Source organism: Eleutherodactylus coqui, chromosome 3, assembly GCF_035609145.1.
Source record: "Eleutherodactylus coqui strain aEleCoq1 chromosome 3, aEleCoq1.hap1, whole genome shotgun sequence".
NCBI classification, from domain to species: Eukaryota; Metazoa; Chordata; class Amphibia; order Anura; family Eleutherodactylidae; genus Eleutherodactylus; species Eleutherodactylus coqui.
In genome coordinates this window covers 153,252,699-153,267,072 of record NC_089839.1, presented here as the reverse complement: position 1 = coordinate 153,267,072, position 14,374 = coordinate 153,252,699, and the positions used below count along the sequence as shown (strand labels likewise).

The 14,374-nt window shown below is 44.9% G+C and overlaps 1 protein-coding gene across 2 annotated transcripts; it reads right to left on the bottom strand.

Moving 5' to 3' along the window:
* Nucleotides 1–806: 806 nt before the first annotated feature.
* JOSD1 (Josephin domain containing 1) lies at nt 807–14,301 on the bottom strand. 2 transcript variants are annotated; one of them, XM_066596377.1, is made up of 5 exons: nt 14,084–14,301; nt 9,629–10,128; nt 7,839–7,967; nt 5,293–5,487; nt 807–4,793 (listed from the first exon to the last, which is right to left on the bottom strand). In XM_066596377.1, exons 2-5 carry the CDS (start codon nt 9,808–9,810, stop codon nt 4,694–4,696), a joined length of 606 nt encoding a protein of 201 aa, XP_066452474.1. In that variant the 5' UTR covers nt 9,811–10,128; nt 14,084–14,301; the 3' UTR covers nt 807–4,693. The 2 variants fall into 2 exon arrangements, with proteins under 2 accessions (XP_066452474.1, XP_066452473.1); XM_066596376.1 differs by having other exon boundaries at nt 14,132–14,301.
* Nucleotides 14,302–14,374: the final 73 nt, after the last annotated feature.

Genomic DNA, 14,374 nt, shown 5'->3' with positions numbered 1-14,374 from the left:
CTAAAGAACCCCAGTCTGACTGGGGCATGCAGTGTGGGCCGGAGCCCACCTGCATTTAATCGGACGTTACCTCAGCTGTGATGGGCAACGCAATGGGATATATTTATGTACCACCGGTGGCTTCCTGGGAATTTATATCCCTCTGTAGTTTGAAAAAAAAAAAAAAAATTACACACACACACACACACACACACACACACACACACACACACACACACACAATGTATTTGATTCCATGGCTGCTGTAATTTCATGACTATTGTAGTGCCCTACTCAAACAAACTGAGGAAGAGGCCTAAAAACTTTGAAAAAGTTGTTTTCATCCAATAAAAAGACTCAAAACTACCTTTAACTAGAATTGTTCTTCAAACTCCACTCATTCGACGCCTCGTATATGGACGCTACTCTGTTTGGCAACACCTCCAACCCAATGTCCAGGATTAGACTCTCTCCCAGGTTTATATGGGACTGCGGAGATCAGGTCCACCCCGGACTTGCTCCACTTCCTGCTTGGGATTTGCAATGGTTCAAAATCTGACACCACCACAGATCATCTTCAAATGTAATAGACACAGCAGCATTGTAGACGTTTTACACTGCCTTCTGCAAAAGTTTTTTTGGTTATTTTTATGCTGTGGTCGGTCTACTGACTCAAACTCATCATAGGAATCTATAAAGTTCTGAGTTCATCTTAGTAGACCTGCAGTCAGTCTAGGTAGGACATTCATTCATATTACAGGTTCATAAATGCTCCCATACTACACTTACATGTGAAACTGACCTAAAAGAAGAAAAACCACCACACCAGCGTTATATTCTTACTTTATTTTATATTTGGATAACAAAATACATTTTCTCTGTAAACAAATAGCACAGAAAATAGCATAAAAAAGTTCAACTGTTTGATATTTTCTGCTTCTGCACCCCATTTCCAGACTCCATAGAAAATAAATTTCAGAGAAGTTTAAACTCGTCCAGCCTGATCAAATATGCTGTAAACCACTTCCCATTACGGCTTGACTTCCAGAGCAATATTGCTACGCAATTATAGCATACGCTCTGGCTGCTCATATTCTGAAGGGAGGAGGCATGAAATTACATGTATGGTTTGCTTGTAGCAGCATTTACACATGCAATTTCATGCAACTCCATACATTAACAGTGTAAACACAGTGGGGCTTATTTACTAATACTGTCTAAACGTTAGCCACACTTAAAAGGTGTCAAATTTAATCAATGAATGATAAATCTGTTGAATGTTAAGACTATCTAGTCAAAATCTAGACCACCTATTAGTTGGCTTAGCTTGTGCCAACATTTTGATGCAGTTTATGCCATGCCCCTTTCCCGGACAAGTCGGAAGAACTTTCCTAAAGTGTTTAACATGCTTGCGCCACACTTGTTTGTGTGTGTTTTAAACAGTGTTCTGGCATAATTTGCACAAGAAAACAAACAGTCTGGTTTTATCTAGTAAATAAGACCCACCGTGTTCTACCACAATCACAAAATGGGATGACCAGCCTGCAGAAAACCACCATGAAGTTCAGGCCAAGCCAATTTATTAGAAGTTCTATTTGGGAGGGGGTTCAGATAAATTAGGAAAGTACTCCATAGCACACCAGTTCCTGCAATAATAAAACAAAAAAAACAAAAAACAGCAACATGTAGTCAGAGACAGTACTGGTGCATCTGGTCTCCACTGGAACTAGGGGTGGAGAAATGGGTTGGCCTGGCTCAGTGACAGCGATGGGTCAGGTGACACTCCCAGCAGTGAATTGGCTGCTCCCCGCACACAGCATGTCAGGTCCTGCAAGCTCTAAGACGCTCTGGCGCTTGCTTGTGCTGGCCTGCTATGGCGAGGACCAGACTGACTGACAGACAGCTGCAAGCCGCTGCAGCACTTCTGCACCGAGGACCCAACTCACAGCTGTTCTCTGCTCTGGCACTGTGGATGGCCAGCTATGTGGAGAACCACACTGACATAGTTGGTGGCTCTGCTGAGGACTTGACTGACAGCTGGCACTCCGCTCCAGCGCTGTGCTGTTCGGCTATGCCGAAGCCAGAGTGTCAGCTGTTCTTGGACCCCTGCTGTGGCGCTGGGCTGGGCGCCACTGCCCAGGACTGACAGCAGCTGCTGTTATTGTTCCCCTGCTCGGGATGCTGGTGCTGGCAACCATCCGGTATATTTGCAGCGGTAAGAGTTGTGCGTGCTATGGGCCAGCCAAATCAGAAGTTGGGGGTGTGCACTTTGCCTCCACCTATTCTGGTGCCCAGCCAATTCCAAGCTGTGGGCGTGCAGTTTGTCTCCACCCATTCTGCTGGTGGAGACAAGATGCACCAGTACTGTCAGAGACCCCGTTACTTATTGGAGCCTGCAGGGGGTTCAGAATTTAAACAAAAACAAAAAAAAAAACCACAAAAAAGTATAACCAAAGAATTGGTGGAACCACCATTACAATAATAATGCCATCGCCAATTTAAAAGCATTGGTGATAAAGACTTTGCAGCCGAGAGCGACTCTGTAACCGCGGCCGGTGATTCAAGATCAAATCAAAGCAAATTCATCTACAAACGTTTTTACTCTGTGGTCTCAAGCTGTTCCTTTGATAAATAGCAGCACTTTATGACGCCTTTCGAAATAGAGGGCGCCAACACCATCAAATCCAAGTCAGCTACCAGTAACATAATACCTTTTTTTTAGCAGATTTTGCAAGAACTGGTGTGTGGTACGACAATGGGAAATATAGAAAAAGGGTGGTAACTCGTGGAAACCAATTAAGACACTTGTTTAAGGAGGCAGAACAGTTAGTGTTGACAGCAGTTTCCACCTCCAAAATATGTTCATCCAGCATCAGTCATCACTGCAAATGTAGGACTTTTGCAACCATTCTTTTATTTATTTTTGCCCTAACAAAAAAAAACAAAAAAACAAACAAGTAACACAACTTTGCTAGTAGTTTGTGGATCTACTTGTACAAACAGTGTGTGGTATCCAAAATTGCATCAATGTGTTCTTTACTCCCTCTGTATGCTCCCACTTCTTGATAGCCTAGACCATAAGAGTCAAATGGAAGGCGATAACACATGACTGCAAGATAATGCAACAGTTTGTAGAATGTAACCAAGGAGACACAATTTTGCACTTGCGCTGTATACACATTAATAGAAGGGTTTCCAGACCCAGCAATATTAATTTTTTTTAACCAATGGCTTTTAATGCTATAAAAGCAACAAAAAAGTAATAGTCAACGCACTAATCTCCTGCTGACACTTCTGGTTGCTCCACCAATCTGCTCACCCAGCTCCAGCAATGATGAGCGCCAACACGTGATCACAGCAGTCGGTAATATCCACAAGCCGTTGCTGCAGCAGTCATGCGTTGGCCCCGTGTCATCGCTATAGCTTGGTATGCAGAGTCCAGCAGGGAAGTGGCTAATTAACCCTTTTAAAGACAATTTGTAAAGTTAATTCACTTATTTTAACTATATTGATTTTAAAAAATGGTTACAAAAGTGAAAATACCCTGTAAGCATAGACAGTTCAGTCTACCGACCCTCGCCCACAAAATACTGGCTTCAAAAATAAAAAAAGGTTGTTTTCTTGTAACAGAACTTACTTTGGTCGAATCTAGTTTTATGGACGACATCCAGCCATTCTGTGCGCGGCGGCTGGGATATGTAACACTTAAAGTATGACTTCCTACATATAATACACAGATATTTCAAATAATTAGGTCTTCTAAAAAGGCAGCAAACCACATCACAAGTGATGAGGACCGGCAAGTCGTGGTGCAAGCAAAAGCAAGAACTATTTCTTGGTGACACAGTTGTACACAGACAGAATGGAGAACCCCGTGGTCTGCAAGTCCTTCTCCTATACACCACACTGTAACGCTGGCTTTACTAAGCCAGCCGCTCTTCTACAACAGTTGGGTAACTGCAAACTTTTATCTCCCCTCGTTGCATATTATTCTACGAGGGATTTTAGAAACATTTTCAAGTATCTGAGACAGGTCGTATTTTGGCAGCACATGTAAACTCCTCTGATTGCACCATTGATTCTGTCCTGATGTACGGGTGATGTCTGCATATATGGGGCTGTGCTATATACACACAAAGTCATGTCTGCATTTTTGTTTCTTAAAAAAAAGAGCACTTAATAGTCAAGAACAACAGCTTTAGGCATTTAGATATCGTGCATACAATAGGATGGCTCAGTTTCTTTATAATGGCATACGTTTCATAGATTAAAAAATATATCATGTTTTCTGTTGGGCCTTTAACAGCTGATCGCACCCGGCTGCCCTGTAAAACGAACAGCGTAGATCCAGAATGTGGAAAAAAAAAATATGGAAGATTGCACTCTCCAACTCCCATTAGAACTGATGTGCATGGACCTTGTCGCATGTATTAACCGCTACGCCAGGTTTACATCTTCTACCTATGGGCACACTGTTTTCATTGCACCCTTTAGAAAATACTGAGATGAAACGACCTCTTCTTGCATCCGTAGAGACGAGGTTACTGCCGCAGATACAAAAAGGAAAAATGCCCGCAGGCTCAACTTCATCTCATTCTTTTACTCGGAGGAGAATGAAACACCATCTTTAACAGAGATTGTCAACAACAGGTAATAAAACTGTAGTGAAATCAAAATAAGGATAGAAAAAAAAAAGTCCAAGGTTTTTTTTTTTTTACAGATCAGTCCGCCAACGCTGATGAACTTCAACCTCTTCCGGCACCACCAACAGCAGCTCGCAGTTTTTGCCCCTTAGTTGCTGATGTAAAAATTTTCTACAGAGAGAATTAACATTAGAGACATTTTGGTAAAAAGTGGCAATTTTATATACCCCCCCCCCCCTAAAAAAAATAAATAAATAAAAAAAGACACTCATGATTTGCCGATTGGGTACATGAGAACAGGTTTTCTGCAATAGACAGCATCTTCAGAAGTGTTTTGCCCATTAATAACATTTCAGTTGTCACACCGACTGATCCCCTCCCCTCAGCTGCCCCACCCGCTTTCCTGGCAAAAAGGTAGACCTAGGTGTGTTGTCACCCTTCCAATGAAGTGAGTAACGAAGTATGCAATGCTACTTATCCCCTGGAAATAGCACATTATATTCTTGCAAACAATGAGGTGTACTGGATGGGCTCAAGACCATTTCATTTACAAGACACTTCCTTCTGGTAGCCATCATGTCTGCCCAGGTATATTCTACTGCTGTAAACAACGTGCACCGAGTCGGCCGGGAAGCCGTAGTTTTACAGCTGACATTTTTCTCCAGCTTACCTTAGGTCATCGTCATTTCCAATCCGCACAGGCCTCTTTAATTTGGAGTCCAGGTTGAAATAAGTGCCACTGACCTCACGTACACAAATCCAGTGCTGCCGCTTAAGTGGTAGCTTAAGGGGTCCCCAAGAAAGACTGGATGGAAGATTCATAATGAATCCAGTAACGTTAGTCAGGGAAATCAAGCCAACATCCCTATAGAGGGGTGAGAAACAAGGTTAGAAGAAGGGAAAGAGAAGGACATTATTATATACAAGAGAGTTACGACTGATCACGGTAGGCTCTCAAACTTTCACATCAACGTGCGCGTTCGGTCACACTGAAGAGATGGGGTTTACAGTACTGTTAAAATCAGCACATCAAGTAATGCCTTAGGTGTCCTTATCCCCTTAAGCAAAAGTACGGCACAGGAGTAAAGCCTCTGCTCCTGCAATCAAGCAGAAGCAGATCAGGTCCTCTGAGAAGAAGGAAGAGGTTTTTAACCGCTTCTGCCTTCTCCTTTTCCAGGTACATGGTACAGAACGCTCATTGAGTGCTAAGAAGTGGAAGTATGACTTTCACTATGCAGCCCGGCAATCACGTGACTGATGGGTGCCCTCTGTTATAGCAGAGCTGCAGGGTCCTAGCAGACCTCGATCAGCGGTTAGTGACTATTGTCAAAACACACACACATACTATAAATGTAAAAAAAAAAGTCATTTTTTTCCAGCTTTTTACCCTCAATGAGACTAAAAAAATAAAATAAAATAAAAAAAAAAATAAAGGTCAGTGAAAAAGAAGAGATATACCAAAAATAACCCTATAGGTCACGGAGAGAAAAAAAAAGCAAAAACAAACAAACAAAAAACACAACACGCAGCAAAAATAATTTTAATAGCTGAAAGAAAAAAATTTATAGGGCAGTTAAACTACAAATATAGCAGAGATGTACGTCAGCAGCACCAAATTTAAACCCATTTAGGGTCGAGTGAGCTTATGCAGCAGCCAAAGTGTCCAGGAGACCGAATCTTGCTCCTGAAGAAAGTATCCAATATAAAAAAAAAAAAACTAAAAAAAAAACTTCAGCAGCATCAATGGTGCCAATCAACAGAGAAGATGGCCAAAATGTCGCCTGATTTCAATGGGGCTTCTCAGACTAGCGTTAACGCGGCGTTTTATTTTGATGCGTTTTGGGGTTTTAAAAGCACATATGCTTTGCCCATTGAAATGAGCGGGGCGAGTTTTCAGCGCTACTGAAAATGCAGTAGAATGTGGTTACCGAGTTTTTGACTGCGTTGTTCTAGTTCTGGCATTGTAAGCTTGCTTAGCTGCGTTTATAGCTGGGCTGAAAACACAGTCAAACGTAGTCAAAAACAAAAGTCAAGACAGCTGAAAAAGCAGTAAACGCAGCGTTTTTTCAAGTGCCACCTGCTGTTTCCATTGAAGAGCCTTTGTGTGTCCACCGCAGTAAATGTTCCAAGGGTGGTTTCACGCAAGTTTTTCACTCGGTTTTGAGGAAAAGCAAAGCGGATCCAGCAGAAAGGAATCAAAACCACAAGTTCTATTATCTCATTAATAAATGATGCCACATTATATATTCAGATTCAATTTACATATAGGAAGGGGGTCACTAGCGTACCCCATAACGGATAATGAGCAGGACAAAAAATACAAGTGGAGAATCACAAAGGACTCACGTTTGACAGTAAATCGGTTTGCATTTTAAGACTTGTCAAGTCTAAGTTTACACAACCTATTAGTTGGCTTATGCAAAAAATTTGGCAAAACTTTGGCATGTGTCGCAATGTAGGCCACGTGCCCTTCCACAAAAATCGCACTCGTTTTTCAAAATAAGTCAGAAAGTGTCCCCAAGGGTCTCAACACATAGTAAAAGTGGAAAAGTATGCAAAACAGTTTTCTGGCACAATTTGCGGTAGAAAACTGTTGAATTTAGAAGTAAAACTTCCCTAATAAAGGCATGTTCACACGGCGGAATCACTGTGGAATTTGCAGCATGAATTCGGCCTCTAAAATCCACATCTGATGCAGTTTTTGGTGGGGATCCGTACACAGATTTAGCCCTGCCAATGCGCAAGATCCACATGTAAATTCGACACATTTCTTTGTCAAGAAGTTGCATGCCACTTTTTGATGCGGAAATTTGATTTTCAGTATCGGAATTTCTCACGCCGATTTTGTCTATTGACAGGGCTACATCCACATGTGGATCCGCGCCATAAAACATGTGGAATCTCTGGGCAGAACCTGTTCTAGTCAATGGAATCCATCAGGTGCCACCTTGTTCCATCATTTTGACAGATCTGACAGCATTTCTTTCCGTCTTCTGTTCCACAATGGGGCAGAGGAAAGGACATGTGAACGGAGACAGTCTGTTCTGTACATATGAACGGGGTATATCTGCAGCAGCATGCACATGGATTTCTATTACCAATCTGCAGGGGGTAAACATACAAGCGCAAACATAATCGCTCGGTCAAGTAGGTCTTACTGTAGGATACCTGAAGCCACACCACATGCTAGAAGTACTTAGGAGGTTACATTAATACCTTCTCTTATCCCACCATACGGCCTCATAACCCTTTGTCTGCAACGCAGCCATAATAACATTGACATCATAGTTTCCGTTTCCCAACATGTTTTTCTTGTGTGGGGTCACCAATGTATTGGGGGACAACCTGCAGAGAATGACAAACATAAGAGAAACAGGTTTAACGCAAATGATTAAAAAAAAAAAAAAAAAAAAAAAAAGGTATGGCGCAAAACCAAATGTCCTTAATAAACAAGATAAATGAAGTAACGTGATAAAAAGAAAAAAAAAAGGCTATACAAGTAATACAGAGTAAAGGCTCATTCACATAGCAGCTCCATGCGTGACCGCGACATGTAGAACTGCAACCTGGCAGGAAAGCCTTTCCCAGAACAGCAACTGGATCTGGTAATTGGAACTAAAGGAATGAGTCGTGAATGAAGCATATGCCCAAGTCATGAAAGAAGCAAACTCTGATAGGAACTACAGACAATCTATCTCCCTTAGAAACCTCCCTAAGATCCTCCAAGCAGCACTCCAAAAGCCAAGCGATGCTCAAGTGAGTGAGCATTTTATACGCAGACAACAGTTCAATGGCATGGATGGATCACCCCACTTTTCAATGCAAAAATCTAGATTTTATTTTTACGCATTCCTTTGTTTGGATGAAAAAGGATGTAACTATAAGGGTGGTTTCACACCTACGTTGGTAGCTACGGCCTGAGGTTCCGCATGCAAATACTGGAAGAAAAAGCGCCGCATGCAGCGCTTTTTCTTTCATCCTAAAACCAGGCAGCTGGGTGGAAAGTGGGCAGATCCCATTATAGTCAACAGGGTCCTCCTGGCGCGGTTTGGTTCCGTTCAGAGTTGGAACTGTTCGTCAGCGGGGATTCGCCATTCGAGCTCCTTGAATGGAGAAAGAAAGTGAAATCCCCAGCGGAGATGTGAAAGCAGCCTAACAGTTTTGTTTTTATTCCCTTTTATAGAAAAAAAACAAAACACCTTGGGGGAGGGGTCAGTTTACCATTTTTGGGGTATATGCAACTTTTTGATCCCTTATTAAAATTTCTTTTGGGGACAGTTTGACCAGAAAAAGCACAATTCTAGCATGGTGTTTATTTTTCTTATGGCATCCACTATGTGGGTTAAATCTTGCTACGGGGGTGGCGGAGGGGTAGGTCACTGTTACGAGTGACGTACCACAGGGGGCAAAATCGGAGGGGGTCACTGTTACTAGTGGGGTACCACAGGGGGCAGTATTGGGGGGGGGGGGGCACTGTTACAAGTAGCGTACCACAGAGGGCAGTATTGGAAAAAAATCACTGTTACTAGTGGGGTACCACAGGGGTCAGTATCAAAGGGGGTCACTGTTACAAGTGGCATACCACAGAGGGCAGTATTGGAGGGGGGGGGGGGGCACTTACTAGTGGGGTACCACAGGGGGCAGTATTGGGGGGGAGCCTAAGGCCTCCTTTACACGGGCGACAAAGTCGCACGATTTTGTTGTGCTGCTACAAATTGCATGTTTGTGAAGCCCATGCTTTCCTATGGGTTATTTCCCACATGCGATGTTTTGTAGCATGCGACAACCCGACACAAATACCTTGCAGGTCCGGCGATATGCACGCGACTCGTGAGATTTTGTAGCCCATGTTTCCCTATGTAGCCTTCCTCTCTGTTGCTTGATTATTTTGTATAACCACCCTGATCTTCTACAGAGGTATATTTACTGTCTATTTCCAACTATATTTCCAATATACCGAGAACTGATTGACTCTATACATCATGGAGTCTTCCTAAGCTCCTCACCTCTGGAATATTTCCTGAAGGGCTTCCCGAGTGAATGCTCCAGCATCCTGGAAGACATTGTTCAAGGCATGGAGGGCGCAGAGCTCCCGGCGCTGCTTTTCGTGGTAGATATGTGCTGGCAGAGGCTCCTGAGACTCGCTTTCAGATTTCGCCTTATCACCTTTCCATGGTACACAGCTCATGGCTGGAAATAAAAGTCCGGGCCAAACCACAGTAATGAAGAGGATGTCCGAGAGAAGCCCTTTAGAGTGACTGTACACAGGAGGTCCTAGTATGGCTCATCTGACTTACACTCCATGCTCCTTCATGCAGGTAACGGACACAAACAATGCTGTACTTGTTAAAAAATAAATCTTGTGAAGCGCGAGAACAGAACCGCAGATCTTTAAACCTTTAAGACCGCTATCTCTCTCCACATCTCTCTTTTTCCTCCATGCCACCGTGCTCCTTGGGCTGGCACAATCACAACGACTTCTCCCTCTTTACATGGGTTCTCTAAGCTGCCAAGAAAAGAAGAAAAAACAAAGGAATTAAAGGGGTTTTCCAAGGACTGATGGCCGACGCTCACGATGGATCATCAATAGCAGATTGGCGGGGATCCGACACGCAAGATCTTCGCCGCTAAGCTGACATGAAGCCACCGCTGTGTTTGTGCCCACAGTTGCTATGTGCTGGAAACACACAGCCCGCTATAGGAAACTGTTTCAGGGTTTGTTCACATGTCGCTGATTTGCCGGTGATCTGCATCAAAATCTGCAGTAAATGAGCTACATGTGAACGCACCCTTAGACGGTCTCATAAGTCTCCCTCCACATCTATAGATCCATCACGCCTCTCATCGAAGTGGAACATACCCATGTTGGCAAGACGATACCAAGAAAGACATGTGACTGTGTGCCACAAACCAGCACTCCGTTCAACAGTGAGTGTTTATTGTTCATCTGTGCCACACGGCTAACGACTGTCAGCTGAACCAGTGTTCCCCAACTCCAGTCCTCAGGGACCCCAGCAGATGAGATTTTCAGGATTTCCTCAGTGTTGCACAGGTGATGTGATTACCATATATACTCGAGTATAAGCCGAGTTTTTCAGCACATTTTTTTATGCTGAAAAAGCCCCCCTCGGCTTATACTCGAGTGAGGTAAGAAAAAAACCCAACAACAAAAAACCCGCAATACTCACCTCCCAGCCGACGTCTGTGTCCCCGGCGCGATGGTCTCCCCAGCGGTGCGGCAAGCTGCTTGAGAATTCTCCCTGCTGTCATCTCCCTGCTCAGCTTTGAATTCCCCCCGCCGTCAGCGCTGTGTAGGTAAGCGCTGTGATTGGATCGAGCGCCAGCCAATCACAGCCGGTACTCGATCATTCACAGCCATTCAATGGATGACATCACCGAATGGCTGTGATTGGTTTATCGAGCGACGGCTATGATTGGCTGACACTCGATCCAATCACAGCGCTGACGGCGGGGGAATTGAAAACCGTGCGGGGAGAAGTCTGAAGCAGTTTGCCGCACCGCCAGGGAGACCATAGCGCTGGGGACACAGATGCCGGCAGGGAGGGGAGTATTGCGTTTTTTTTAACCTAGTATATACTCGAGTATAGCTAGGCTTATACTCGAGTCAGTAAGTTTTACCAGTTTTCTTGTGGTAAAACTTATTCACTCGGCTTATACTCAGGTCGGCTAATACTTGAGTATATACAGTATTGTCAGCGCCTCAGACATTGCCACAGGTGTTCTTACTATTGGAGATCCTGAAAACATGACCTGTTGGAGACCATGAGGACTGTAGTTGGAAAACACCGGGCTAAACCAGGGGTCCCCAACTCCAGTCCTCAGGGACCACCAACAGGTCATGTTTTTAGAATATCCTATAGTAAGAACACCTGTGGCAATGTCTGAGGCACCGACAATAATTACATCACCTGTGCAACACTGAGGAAATCCTGAAAACCTGACCTGTTGGTGGTCCCCGAGGACTGGAGTTGGGGAACCCTGGGCTAAATTACTGCACGAGTGATTAGACAGGCAGATTGACTCCATCACTGACTCCTCACTCAGCATTTCACATTCTATGTCAAGCAATGAGCGGGGAACGTTTACAGGCACCGAGAGGCCCGCCATCCAGAGAGGATTTTTATGCTGGTTGAAAGTCAGAAATAACAAAATAAACAATGCTCTTACATTTAGAATCAACAATTAACAAATATTTTTTTTCATTTGAATGAATCTCGCACAATCGTTCCATGTAAATCCCCCCCCCCCCCCACCTTTAAAAAAAAAACAACAAAAAGAAACCTCTTATTTTCCCACCGACGTAGAGGTCAAGGCTGGTTTTTTTGCGGGATGAGTTGTATTTTCCAATGATACAGTGTAATGTACCATATAATGTACAGGAAAACGTTTTAAAAATTCTAAGTGGCGTGAAATGAAAAAGAAACAAAATAAATATGGTAATGGGGGTGGGGTTAAACTTATTAACTTCATCTTTTTTTTAATAATTAAATCAAATTTTTTTAAAACTAATTTTTACATTTTTTTTTTTTTGTAGCAGTAGGGGACAAGAACTTGTGATGCTTTGATGACTCCTGCAGTATGATATAAAGCCAGAGCATTACATTATACCGTGATCTGACAGGCAGTCTATCAAGCCACCCCACAGGTATGGCTTGATAGGCATTCTGCAATGGCAGCCATGGGGCCTTTCAGAAAGCCATGTCAACCTGTGATCTGCAGGGGGCAATGCAGGACCCCCGAACATCGGCTGTTTTGCATACATATCTATATCAGTTTTCATAAGAGATCATACAAAAATTGAGGAATGTTTGGGTTTCCCAGGGAGAAGAATCGGTCTGTGTATTAAAGGGGTTGTGTGATTAAAATACAAGAATGTAACCACTGGGCAGATGCTAAAAAAAGATGGCGTACTCACCTGTCTTCGGCCCGTTGGGACGCTGCAGCGGCAGTTTCCGAACTCCTGAGATCAGCGCTCAGGGAGTCAAGTGGGCAATGGGGCCGGGTATTTATTCAGTTGTGCCCTGCAATATAACGGCTGTTCCCTCCATAGTAGTAGCATTTCAAACCTCCAAACCCCTCTAAGGCCGCAACACGAATGGCTTTTCATAGCGGAATCCGCGGTCAGTGTCCGGCCCCCCAGCAGCTACCGTACATAGCATGCTACGGAAATTCGCTTCTTCCTGCACACTCACGGAAATTAATTGCGATTTCCTTGAGAGGAGGGGGGGGGGGGGGGGGGGGGAATCCCAGCGTGCTCCATTTTTTATGCGGGGTCCACACAGACGGCTTCCACTGAAGTCAATGGAAGATGTCCGACTTGCGGCCCGTTCGCAATTTACAATGTGGACAGATTGGGGATTCTGCGTCAATAACTAGCGACGGCGCTGGAAAAAAAAAATAAAAAATTTGAAAAACGCCTGACTGCCGGCGGCTCGGTGTGATTATCCGCAGTACAGATGAAGAGAGAAGACAGGAACGTGGGGGTCACCGGGCGCATTCTGCTGCGGGCTCCTGTAAGCGGAATCCGACCCGTTGGTGTGCCGCCGGCCCCAGGCTTCTTACACACGGCTGACCGCCATCTCCAGCAGTTTCACAGCCCAATGTCGCTCTCGTGCGCATGCGACATACCCGCGGCTACGAGGGGGTTTTCTGTCAGAAACGCCTCCCACCACTTCTGTGAGGTTGTGATCCCCCCCATGTCGGGGCCCGGCACGAGTTTCCCATTGTTTTCAATGGTACATCTCGCATTCTACTCGCGCGCACATCACACCATGCAATATGCTTCCCAACCCCATTGAAAACATTGGGCGGCGTGTTCCACGGAACGTGCAAAGATGGCACATGCCGCGATTTTCCCCCATACCGCGATGCACAAAAGACATCGCACACATATACGACCCTATTCATGCATCTCGCACGATTTTCTTACCCGTTTACATTTATGTACATTTTATATTTCCTGCAATGTTAAAAAAAAAAATTACGCTTCCATACGCGACAGAAACGCACGTACACAACACTTCTGTCCCTAAGAAACGTACGCCAACGCAAAGAAGGTCATACAGAAGTGCGCACTATTGAGCCGCGTCACCATTGACAGTCAACAGCGATACTTTTTAATCCACACAAGTACGGACGGTAAAATCCTGATGCACCCCCACTGTCTCCGGCCATCTCTAGGCAGCGCGGGGGAATACGGCGCTCTGTAATAGAAAGGATTACCAGGGGGTAGAGGTTGTACTGGAGTTTGCCTAAAAGAGGGGGAGCATCCCAAGTGTTAGCAGAGGAGCCCTGCTGCTGGGGGAGCTGCCGGAGGGAGACTGTCAGCAAGGAGGAAGCAGCAGAAAGGCGCCAGCAATTAAGGACCTGGCTGCAGAGAAGGTTGGGGTGCCGGGAGAACATGACTGCGGGGCTCCCCACCTGCCCGGCCTATACCTCACCCAGTCACACATTACTATGGACGGAGGACCCTCCGCTCGGCCACCGACCTCCTCCAGCCGCACGCCCGCTGTGGCTCTTCCTCCCTGGATCGCCGCTCACATCCTTCCCCGCTTCGGCCGTCCCCGTGCAGCTCGCCAGCCATGTGACGTCACCGGTCCCAGCATTTCAGCAGAACAGCCCCATGGCTTCGGTTCCTGGCGCTGATTGGAGGTGTGATGACGTCACGCGAGTTCCAGGCCTCGCTTTCGATGGACAATCTCATTGGCTGAGTGATTTCCTGCGGTGGGAAA

What these genes read in the sequence shown, in the direction of transcription:
- JOSD1 (XM_066596377.1), bottom strand. Translation starts at nt 9,810, where the DNA reads ATGAGCTGTGTACCATGGAAAGGTGATAAGGCGAAATCTGAAAGCGAG. An exon ending in CTTCAGGAAATATTCCAGAG is followed by an intron (nt 7,968 to 9,628) that starts GTGAGGAGCTTA and finishes CATTCTCTGCAG; the next exon opens with GTTGTCCCCCAATACATTGG. An exon ending in GTATGGTGGGATAAGAGAAG is followed by an intron (nt 5,488 to 7,838) that starts GTATTAATGTAA and finishes ACCCCTCTATAG; the next exon opens with GGATGTTGGCTTGATTTCCC.